The sequence below is a fragment of the Rhipicephalus sanguineus genome, chromosome 4, assembly GCF_013339695.2.
Source record: "Rhipicephalus sanguineus isolate Rsan-2018 chromosome 4, BIME_Rsan_1.4, whole genome shotgun sequence".
Lineage (NCBI taxonomy): Eukaryota > Metazoa > Arthropoda > Arachnida > Ixodida > Ixodidae > Rhipicephalus > Rhipicephalus sanguineus.
In genome coordinates, this window is record NC_051179.1 from 87245375 (window position 1) to 87257394 (window position 12020).

General features: G+C 42.7%; 1 protein-coding gene across 1 annotated transcript; it reads right to left on the reverse strand.

Moving 5' to 3' along the window:
- Positions 1-340: 340 nt before the first annotated feature.
- LOC119390382 (serine-aspartate repeat-containing protein C) lies at positions 341-11693 on the reverse strand. Its single transcript, XM_049415264.1, has 3 exons — positions 11584-11693; positions 476-1185; positions 341-402 (listed from the first exon to the last, which is right to left on the reverse strand). The coding sequence occupies exons 1-3, from the start codon at positions 11634-11636 to the stop codon at positions 341-343; spliced, it is 825 nt and encodes a 274-aa protein (XP_049271221.1). The 5' UTR covers positions 11637-11693.
- Between the last annotated feature and the right edge of the window lie 327 nt (positions 11694-12020).

The following is a 12020-nucleotide window of genomic DNA, read 5'->3' on the forward strand; positions in this document are numbered from 1 at the left end:
CTTGGTACAGTGCTAAGGGTCGGTAGATTAAAAGAACTTAAGCTTAATGACCACTTTTGCTCATGAACAATTAAATCTTTATTTAATTAAGTGGATTTTATAGTCACAAATATCGGAAGGAAATGGGACTGTCAGGTCAGAAAATAACATTCTTTATCGCATGAAAAAAGGCGCTTGAATTGAAGAGCGTGTACTCAATCACGTTTTTTTTCCACTTTAGGTGACTGAGTGAATGTAAGAGGGTTTTAATTCGTGGAAGATCTCGCTAATTTTACTATAACACTACGCTCATTTAGCGAAAATAATACTCTGACCTTCTCCCCCAAGCAGAAGAACACGCTCATTCTTCAACGCTTTCAGAATCACCATCTTCTTCTTCTTGCTCGGATAGGTCATCGTATACTGTGTCAAAGGAAGAACTGCCATCGTCATCTTCACTGTTATCATCATGATGCAATAAAAAAAAAGCATAAACGTGGCGAAGGAATCGGCGCCACGTTTGAAGAATCTTCTTCATGGTCCACCTCCTCCTCTTCCTCCTCCTCCTCATCATCATCATCATCTTCATCATCATTGTTGTCGCTGTAATCATCTTCATTACCATCATCTTCGTTGTCGCCATCGCTAGTTGCGTCTGAGTTATCAGAATAACCTTCACCGTTATCATCATCAGCATCACTTTGATAACCTTCTTTAGTCTCGGATTCACTACTCGTGCTCGAAACTTCGCCGTCCTCATCACTAGGTGCGTCATCATCATCATCATCGTCATCATGATCCTCGTCGTCGTCATCATCATCATCATCATCATAATCGTCATCATCATCCTCGTCGTCGTCATCATCATAATCATCATCATCATCATCATCATACTCTGTATTTTCGGACTCGCTGCTCACCCTGGAATCACTGGAAGAAGCTTCCTGGTAGTCGTCACTTTCATCCGTGGATTCATTGCTATACTCCGAGGATGCAGAGTAACCCTCGTTACCAGCCTCCTCATCGATTTCGTGGAAACCGCTGTGTGGCGAGTTATTTTCAAAGTTATTCCTATCGCTGTCGCCCACTGTGTCACCTAAGCTGGCACGTCTTTCGCTGAGCTGCGTCTCCTGTTTGTGTTGGTGTCGCTTATCTTCCAATTCTCGGCTGTTTGGCATGAAGCGGTAAGGCGCTGAAGAGGTGTGACTGAAAAAGAGAAAGTGCAATAAATGTTTTGATGTGTTTCCAACGATGCTTTCGACAAGAAGTTTGAACACAGGCAGGAGAAGCGGATTGCTACACCTGTTCGTTTATATTACGACGTTGAATGAGATATGGATGATGAAGCTTCTGTGGATGATGAAGGCAAAAGCCCGGGAAATGCACTACAATTTTGCTTGGCAGAAAGATGGCAAACTTTTTATGCGCAAAGCCTCTGGCCAGCGCCCATTGCGCATCGAATGTGAAGCAGATCTTGATAAAATTGTCTGAGCGCCGATTCCTTCGCCACGTTTATGCTTTTTTTTGATTGCATTACTGCTTTCGATGGCTGACTGCACTAAGATTGTGTATCACGGTGTTTCTTCGTTCAAATCTTTAGTACATACCGTGCGGAGTAGAAATGATAGCTTGTCTGTTTTCCGCGTAAACATAAGAAGCTTGAAGAACAAACAACAAGAAATTGATTCATTTTTTGAATCGCTTGACTACAATTTTAACTTCATAGCATTTACGGAAACTTGGTTTCAGAATGATCAGGATGTTGTACACTTCTCAGGTTACAGATCGGAAGGTGTTTACAGATCAGGTCGTAGAGGTGGAGGAACATCGCTATATATTAAAAATACTATTACTTATGAAGTGTTGTCTGAATTTTCGGGTGTTACCGCGAATTATGAATCTGTTGTGAAGAGCGTCGGAACAGTTGTTGCTTCGGTTTACCGCCCACCTTTATATCAAACTGAACCATTTTTTGATTATATTACTTCCCTGTTTGAATATGTGTCTTTCGAAATGTTGCCTATTGTTCTTGTTGGTGATTTTAACATTGATATGTTAAGAAACACTCCACAATCTGATCAATTAATAAACTTAGTGGAATCATTCTCCAGCGCGAATGTTATATATTCGCCAACAAGAATAACAGGATTAAGTGAAACTCTGATTGATTTGTGTGTGACTAGTTTTGATAAAAGTGATGTTATTTCTGGCATTTTCGCGAGCGATTTGAGTGACCACTTGCCCATTTTCTGCATCTTTCCTGTCACAAAAAACAAAATGCACCGCACTCGTACTATCTGTTCCCTATCCTATCGTAGCTTCAATGAAGCGTCTCTCTCTGCCTTTCTCTCGATGATGGTAGAATGTTCTCAGGGAAGAAAACCCAAGCACCTCATACGACTTATTTCTGAAAGAGGTTAAGCGCTGCTATGAGGAAGCTTTCCCTAAGCGTTATGCAGAAATACACAGAAAAAGTAGAAAACCATGGGTAACAAAAGAGTTACATCAGAGAATTAAAGCCCGAGATAGCATGTACCATCAGTTAATAATATAAACGATTTAGCGCTTCTTAACGAATACAAGAAAGTGAGAAACAAGTGAAACTGATCTCAAGAAAGCTCGGGCTGAATATTATAAAAACAGATTCATTGCTATTTCCGATGAACCCAAAAAAGCTTGGAACACATTACGTTCTCTAATTGGTCAAGAACAGAATAGCATCCCGAGTACGCTGGTGACTGATGGTGTCTCATACAGTAAAGAGGTTTGTCAAATAAATTTAATTCATATTTTTTTATCTTGAGGTACATATTCGTCTACCACCAATCAATTGAACGTTGAACGATACATAGCTTCCTCTTGTACGAATTCTCTATTTCTATCTCCATGTAGTGAACTGGAGATATATTGTTTTCTTATGGGGCTAAACAAAAATACTGCTGCTGGTAACGATGATGTTAAAGCTATTCCAATAACTTTTGTTGCAAACTTCCTGTCATCACCTTTACAACATATTTGTAACAGAGCGCTACTAACAGGCATTTTCCCAGCCGCCATGAAAACTGCTAGGGTGGCGGTTTTACATAACGGAGGCCCTATCAATGATTTTAATAATTACCGACCTATATCGGTGTTACCCTTATTATCGAAGGTGTTAGAAAACGTAATAAAAACGAGGATAACGAAGTTTCTTGATGATCATGAATTACTTGTCAGTGAGCAATTCGGTTTTCGTGAAAAGAAATCTGCAGAAATGGCTTCACTTGGCATTAAAGAACAAATTGCTAAAAATATAGACCGCAAGGAGTTCACCCTGGTAATATTTTTAGACTTTCGAAAGGCATTCGATTCGGTTAAGCACGATATTCTGTTAAAAAAAATTACCATACTATGGCATTCGAGGTGTTGCCCTAGAGTTAGTACGTAGCTATTTAACAGACAGGTTACAGTATGCATATGTTCATGGGTATAAATCGCAGTTAAAGCCAGTAAAACTAGGTGTGCCGCAGGGTTCTATACTGGGCCCCCTATTTTTTATTATTTACATAAATGACATCGTCCATGTGCCAGTGGCTTCTTCTATAGTCATGTATGCAGACGATACTAGCCTGTTTTTCTCTGGCAGCTCTTTAAAAGATATAGAGAAGAAAGCGAACGAGTGCTTGATCTCTCTTTCATACTGGCTTGATTCAAATCAAATACAACTGAACATTAGTAAAACTAAATTTATCTTATTCAAGATCAAAAACAAGTGTGAAGATTACAAAATTTCTCCCGGGTTTAAAAATAACGAGATTCAACGTGTCCCTTTGTTTAATTTGTTAAATGTACTTTTCAATGGGCACCTAAGCTGGACACCACAAATAAACAAAATACATGCAAATATGTCTAGATTGATTTCTGTTTTATACAGACTTGGGTCCCTAGTCCCGAAGTGGTTGAAGCTCCAGCTATATTATTCTTTAGCTCATTCATATCTACATTACTGTCTTTTAATTTGGTGCACTACTTCAAAAACCAACCTAGACAGGCTATTAGTTTTACAGAAAAGGGCTGTACGCTTTATAGAAAATCTGCAACCTAGGGAACACACTCCTCCATTTTTCGGCAAGCTTCAGATACTTACTGTCTACCAACTATACAATCTTAAACTCACCTTATATATCAGTAAAGAGATAGGAAACAACATTGGCAGTTACATGGAGCATTGCTACTCAAGAGAAAGTCCCTATGATCTACGCTTTCACCGTTTTCAATTACCTTTATTTAGGAGAACCTACGGAAAACAAACCTTATCTTATGAAACACCTCATCTAATACACAACAACAGCTATATTCGTGACCTTCTAGAACAAAGTAATGCTAAAAACAGTCTGAAGAAAAAAGTTAAGGTGAACTTCCTTTCTTGTACCGTGCCTAAATATTATCTATTACAAATATTTCTTTTAGTGTTTTTTGTGCATTTGTAATATTGTGTAAACGTCTCTTTTCTTTCAAATGTGTATTTCTGTATAGCACTGTCTTCTGACTTAATATTCTCATGGTGTCAGTTTTTTTTTACATATTTTTTTTTTTTGCCGTGCTAGGGGCAAATTGGTTTTGGCTTTCGCGTGATATTTTAAATTGTATGTCTTCAGGTATGCTTTCTAGTTTTTGAATTTGGCTTTTATGTTCCCCCGACAAAAATGGGAAATATGTATTTTTTGTTGCACTGCTTCTGGGCAAATGTATGGGTGGAGGGGCCCTAGTCAGGCAGAGGTAATCTGCCTTTAGTCCCTTCAACCCAGGCAAACTTTCCTTTTGTCTAAATAAACAATGAATGAATGTCTACATCAACAGGCGTAGTTTTTAGAAATTGTTGTCAGCTATTGAAGAAAGGTGCTGAACGTAGTATTTAGGCGGGAATTAATTGCCAGAAATTAATGTTGATATTGTGAGACCTTCAACTTACATAATTTGTGGAGTAGATAAAAATATGTTTACAGAAACTAGATAACGTGTTCTATCAAGCAGAACTCATTCGTGAAATGCTAATAGGGTGCCTTACCACCAGCACAATGAAATTGTATCCACTTGTTCTAAGAGTTAGGTCAGCGATATTCGAGTAAGGAGAATTTACCTTTTATTAGTATTCGCAATTTATACTTCATTTGAATTCACAAATACCTCAGAATTTTTGTTCTGCAATTTGTTGGAGCTGTATGCTAGCGTACAACTTGCACATTTTTCGTTGACGTCACATTCTAATTTCATTACACAAATGCCTATTCACGCTAATCTTGCACTCGCACAGGTAGTACTAGAGCACCACCGTACTAGGTCACATATGAAAGTACCATACCCTCCGCAAGAATGATGAAGCTGCAAATTTAGGTACTTTCTAGTATTTGCACACATGTCTTTCTTTGTGTTCAATTAAGCAATGCCCCACTTAGCGGCTGTTTGATAAGGGAGTCATGAGGTACCTTCACGCATGTTTGTTTTCTGTGCAACTTAATTTTTTAGCAGATACCACTCGTCACATGTCTACACGAATGTAACTCGCATGGTGATGCGGGTTACAGTACTGTGGTATATGTGGTCCTTGCTATGTATTTTAGCTAAGTATGGTTGGTCAAGCTAAACACCGCTGAAAGAAGTCAGAATAGAGCACCAATTTAAGCCGAAGGTTAATTAATCCGCCTACATTTATTTGTGAAGGTTATGCGAAAGTACACATAACCGAGTCAGTAAAATACCTTGACGAAGGAATGACAAATTGTTAGTGACAATTAAGTGGGCTTTCGCTGTTGTGATGAACTCGCTTTCACCATAGGTGAATTGGAAGCACACAGTACACCTTTCAGTACGCTCGAACTGCGATTTTGAGTCGTACTGAGTGAAATGTCTGCAATATGGCGCGCTTAGACTCGTGAGCAGTCCGCCTAAAGCAGGGTCCGTCAAAACTGTCGAATAATGTATTGTTGCTCTTACAAATGACTACAGTTCAGCAGCGCACGTTGTTAACCAGCGAACACGATGCTTCCGTAGATGCCCATGCGTACAGGGGTGGAATTAGTGTTTGCGTCGTTGAAAGCATGAGCGGATGTTGTGATATCCGCGTACAATCGTCACGAAATAATGAACATTATTTCCACACATGTGAGGTTATAATTTCCAAACCTCGCACTGGTGAGATTGGCACGCTAATTTATCCTAAGTGAGGCACATAGACCGTGGCAAGCATATGAATACACAGCTTCGGAAAACCGTTTACCTAAATTCACAATTCCCTTGGCACCTGTTCTCCGGTTATTTCTCAAGCACAGTAATTCCAGGGAAGAGATGTCTCGTGTGATACATGTGATATTACTAAATGCAGGTAGCGTGACTCGCACGTCACAGCGAGCTGGATAGGGCCATCTCGTGAATGTGAAAAAACAAGTTGTCATGGCAAGAGTGAAAAAAATAATCAGTTTCGCCTCAAGTGCGAAACAAAGTATGCGACAGCAGCAAATTGGAATGTTATACGAATTAAAGCTAGCAGCTAACTCTTTTCGATCCGATCTCGCGGAACTCTGCAAAACGCTGATTAAAGTGAATGCGCACGTTCCAGGGAGCAAGGCGGTTTTCATGCTGTGACTGCTCTTTCTCGTCTGAAAACAAAGTAAGCTGTGAAAGCACAACACGTATACGAGCCCTCTACTGATGTCTGCGAGATAGAGCGTGCTCCAGCGCTCGCGACTACGCCTTTATGATCGAAGTTCGCAGTGGCTGCTCGAATGACGCAGCACCTCCACCCCCCCCCCCCTCCCTAATTTCAACACCCACCCTTTCGCCGGGCGGGCCGTTTCTCCTCTGCTTGAGAAGCCATCTAATAACTTCAAAAGTCCCTACTGCGTGCCTCCTAGCCAGCAGACCAACCCGGGCTCATCCAGCTCGCGGTGGAGGCTGCGGTATCCCAAGAGATCCCCGCCGACCTCCTCTAAGCCAGCGCAACAAGTCTTTGCACTGGTCTCCTCTTTTTGGGTGTAATAAAGAGAACTTCATTATTACTTCTTTTTGGGCGAGTTGGTTCATTGTAGATCAAGGCAGTAACAGCGCGAACACAGACCCACAAGAGAGACGACACGGACACAATATAGAGAACACCACCGCCATCGATGCAAGGCCTCGCACGCGGGGTGATGTTATTGCATGTGCCCTTCTTGCGACGGAGATGGCCGGCTCGTTTCATTTCTGCCTGATCTGCGCTCGCCCCAGCGCGCGAACGTTTTTACTAGCGCGTAGAACATACGATGCACGGGGCAATGTTCTCGATTTGGACTTTATACGGAAAATGACGGCGACGTCAAAAAACGTCATAGTGTCCATATAATTCCTATTTCAATAATGAGCCCAGACGAATTCCCATCTATACGACGGATAAATTAGCGTTGTAAGTAGTCAGACGTCGTTCAGGCGGCAGAGTTCCTCCGGAAGGTTGTGTCTATGCTTAATGAGAAGTAAAAGAGAACAATTATGTCCATTTTTGAATTAGTGCAAATGCTTTGTGGGTGCAAGGACGTACACGATATACCAAAACAAAAAATTTATCCTCTCCCATGGGTCCTGTTCTACACGACAGTGGCTCACTATGAACAAATGTGGCAACGTTAGAATGAATGTGGCGCTTTACAGTTTCGGTATAGCTGTTGCACGGCTATATGGAGGAGGGGGAAGGGTGTTTGCGAGAGAAAGATTAACACATGGCCACAAAATTAAAAACAAAGCTTTCTAATTCGGATGTACTCGCCAACATTAGGAAGCATCATCTGATTTAACTACATAAAACAGGTACCAAGGCCTTTCATTAGGTCATGGCATTCAGGCAGATGATTTTAAAGAGTCATTTTGAGAGGCAGCTGCAAAAATGAAGAAAGTCAGGGCAATTACATGTAACACCTACTGAAAAAAATTGTTGATACTCTTCGTACGTGGGAATCATCTATAGACGATAGCGTTTTGATGTTTAGACAATATTTCTCTGCTTCGCTTACTCGCAGAACATATCCTTCCGCACAGAAGGGAGGACATAACGCTCCCTTCCGTAGAGGTCACAACCGTAACCTACCCAAACAGAAGCCACCTCATTTAATTTAATTTACAAATACTTGACAAGCCCAACGTAGGAGTATTACCTGAGGGGGACTATACAACATTTTTAGCAAGAAAAACTAAAATAATCCAAAAACTGTCAGATTCCACGTCTTCTGAGAATCAGTTTCATGCGAAGCAGTAAGCGAGTAGTTCTATGCTGCATTTTTTTGGCTTCGAGCCAAGCCTTGCAAGGCTGGACTAACGTGTTTTTGTAAGTGTAGTAGTTGTGTGCGCTTCGTGGCCTTACCAGGCACGTCAACAACACTGTCGTGTAAAGGTAACATATGTTCTGAGGTAACGTTAGCACTCACGTTAGAGCACATACGTCAGTCAGTGTTACCGAAACGAAGTGCACTTCACGGTGCGATGATGTGAACATCACTCTTAACTTTAGTTAGCGTATTCCTCCAGGGTCTAGCAAAGCTTGAATATAGCTTGCTGAATCATACGAATACAAATGTAATGTTTATTAGACTGATATAAAGGTGGAGCCAACATTGGAACCACAATTAACATTAACATGTCAGGACGCCCGCATCGTAGCACTACATATGCAGTCTTTATTGCTTTGTTATAAAATTTTAGACAACCAGGACTACAGCCGCTATTGACATTGTACCAACATCACGCCTGCCTAGGGTGTTTGTTTCAAAAGTAGTTTCTAGACCTGGCGTGGCTATGTGGTACAATACCTGACTGCCACGCAGAATGCTTAAGTAAGATTCCTGCTGGGATCCTAGTTTTTATTCTTTGCATTCGTTGGGTCAACGCTGCCGATGTCGGTTTTCTTAACGCTCTCGCATTTAAGCACCATTGCTCTTTAACCTGGCAATGCTACCCCTCGGATGGGCACTGGCAGAGATCTCGGACGTGTATTACATCATATACGCCGACGATATCACACTGTGGAGTGTTCACAACGACCTTCAACGACAGCAATCGGCCTTACAAGAAGCTCTTAACACAGCCGACGAGTGGTGCAGATGCATAGGATTGACCCTCTCAACAGACAAGACTCTCTACATGTCGGTTGCGAACAGCTGGGGCCGGCGGCGACTTGTAAACACGCCTATTCAGCTGATATTATCTGGACGTCCTCTTACGCCAGCTCCCCAGCTACGCATATTAGGCGTTGTCATTACGGCAAATGAATCTGCAAAAGCTTGGATTCGCGAAATGAAGCAACAAGCGCACCAGGCGCTCCATCTGATACGACGAATCAGCTCCAAGGCTGGAGGTGCCCGCACGAAGATTGCCCGTTTACTTGTTCGAGCAGTGCTGCAGCCTCGCCTTACTTATTCGGCTCAATTTCAGCACCTTACAGTGAGAGATTGGGCCCGTTTAGAATGCATCAACAGAGAAGCGATGCGCGTCGTTTCCGGGCTTCCACGATGCACACCTATCCCGATACTTCAGGAAGAGGCGCAACTAAACACCATCGACGAGTTGATTTATCAACGCCGGCAAGCAGGGGAACTCAAGCCGTCATTTCTACCACCTGCTGCTAACTTAGCGGCATATATGGGCAATCCAGTGTCTGTCTTGCCACCTTCAATAGTAAGCCTACCACCGTGGGATCACCGGCAACTAACGGATAACAAACCTACCGGCCGCCTCCGAAATCCAGTCCCTCGTCCAACGACTACCTTCCGGCGCCACATTGAAGAAGCAGATGCCGCACTCCCGACAGGATCACTGGTGGCCTATACTGATGCGAGCTGCACGGACACGCAGGTGGTTACGTCAATCGTGGTGCCGGGGCACCAAAACCTGTGTGTCAATCGATTGTACCTCCTGAGAGCTCCGGTTTCATCGGTCAGTGCTGAACTTCTGGCAATACGAGACGCAACAAAGTTGGTGAGCGCGGCTTCCGCATCGTCATCATCCTTTACTATAATACGCACTGACTCTACATCAGCCATAAAGGAGCTCCGCAAGGTATATAACGCGCACACTTTCGCAGGCGGTATACAGCGTATAACTGCACAGATGCCTGGCCAGCTAAGAATACAGTGGATACCGCGGGACACCATTTCTGCTCACATACAAGCTGACACGGCCACCCACAGTGAGTTGTCACGTACTCTAGAAGCGCCTTTCCCGAGTGATCCTCGGGGTGAGTTCCTCCACCGCAAGGAGATTCTCCGCCGCACCACATGAGATTTAATTCCACCGTGTGGTTCAAACCTCCCAGGCGGGCTTACCCGCCAGGAGGAGGTGGTGTTGCGGAGACTTCGTGTGGGGGCGGCACTTACTCCGTCGGTCACATATGCCTGGCCACAACATCTGCATGGATCATTTGGGGATACTTGCCCATTCTGTACCACTGAAGCGTCCGCGGTTACAATCAAGCACCTGTTGTGGACATGCCCTGGCCTGAATCAGATACGGCGGCGCTACCTGAGAACAGTGGCCTTCATCCGACAAGACCACCAGATTATGATTTGTGGCTCTATGGGCCCCACCATAGAGCATTGTTGATGTATATAGCGGAAGCCGGCCTCTACCTGTATATTTAACTATGTATGCCGTTGGGCAAACTCTCGAAATTAAAAAAAATTACCAATGTCTGTTGTCGCCGTTCCTGGGTAGATATAAACTGTCAATCACCTGTGGCACATACCCGTAATTCGCGGTCCGTGGTAAACAGGTAAGTACCACACGTGTCTGGAAGAAAGGGTTTGACGACGTACACGACAGGATTTTCACTTTATGCGTGTCATGACCAGACAGTCATATTCGTCAAACCCTGTTACCCTCCGATGCCAGTTTCGGTCTACACCAAGTTAAGGAGGCGATCACGAGAGCGCCCATACGTAGATAGGTTGATAGATAGATAGATAGATAGATAGATAGATAGATAGATAGATCCGCTCAAAGTGCCTTGGGTTCGCTAAGAAATGCTTCGCAATTAAAGCCCCGTAATATACAATGGAAAAATGTGAGATGTTGTGTAGCATATGTTGTAAGATTGTAATAATAAAATACTTATGTTTTAATGTGTATGTTTTATATATATTTGAATGGTGCCACATGATATCATTCGGTAATCTATAAAAATTATATTGATTTACATAGCACACAAGCCATCTTCTCCGCAATGCCGTTTCTGCGTGGAACCTGCGTCTCTTCGACATATTGTAGGGGTGTGGAGAGAATTCCAAATAAATACTCCTTAACAGTCTAGCACTATAACAGATACGCAAAAAGCACGGACAGATAAAGAGGTATGGTGGAACGTTAATAAGTTTGAAACGTATATCTTACTTAGTCTATCGAACTGGAAGTATTACATGAACCATTTTTGTTTTGTCCCTCATGAACCGCCATTGTTTTGAAGGGTTGCCCTCAAGTTTTAAGAGAGTACTCAAAACTTGTCTATAACGGACACATTTTCTCGTTATTGCTATCGTAAGTACTCAAGCCCAGTTTTCAAGGCTAATATCGAAAACAATAAATATGAATAAAACAAAATCATTATCGCACCTTATACAGATCGCAACAACGAGCAGGGCCAGCCATAGGTGTATTGCAGTCATGTTGGCGCTTGTATACTGTTTAGGGCACTCTGCTATAAGATGTTTCGCGCTGTCGTGTAAATAGTAGAGAGGAAATCATCTGCTTTTAGGCTGGACGTACGGTATAAAAATACAACTAAAAGATAAGACATGGGAACCTCAAATACAATGCTCTTTCCTAAGCTCCATCAGGCGACATTTCATAGTTATCCTGTAACCTTCCGCATCAAGGCCAGCGCTGTTCTGATTGTCATATTTCACACTGCTCGCAGCTGTGTCTTTAGTTCTGTCGTGGTTTATAAAATTTGTTCAAATAGAATCTGCACCTGATTGCTCGACAGCCATGTGTACTGCGGAGGTGATGTCTATTGGGTGTGAGGCGTTAAAGGAGTCGTTCTCCTTCGG

Coding starts and splice junctions, on each gene's coding strand:
- LOC119390382 (XM_049415264.1), bottom strand. CDS start 11,636: ATGACTGCAATACACCTATGGCTGGCCCTGCTCGTTGTTGCGATCTGT. Junction 1,186..11,583: donor GTTGTTGCGATCTGTATAAG/GTGCGATAATGA, acceptor TCTCTTTTTCAG/TCACACCTCTTCAGCGCCTT. Junction 403..475: donor GGCGCCGATTCCTTCGCCAC/GTTTATGCTTTT, acceptor CCTTTGACACAG/TATACGATGACCTATCCGAG.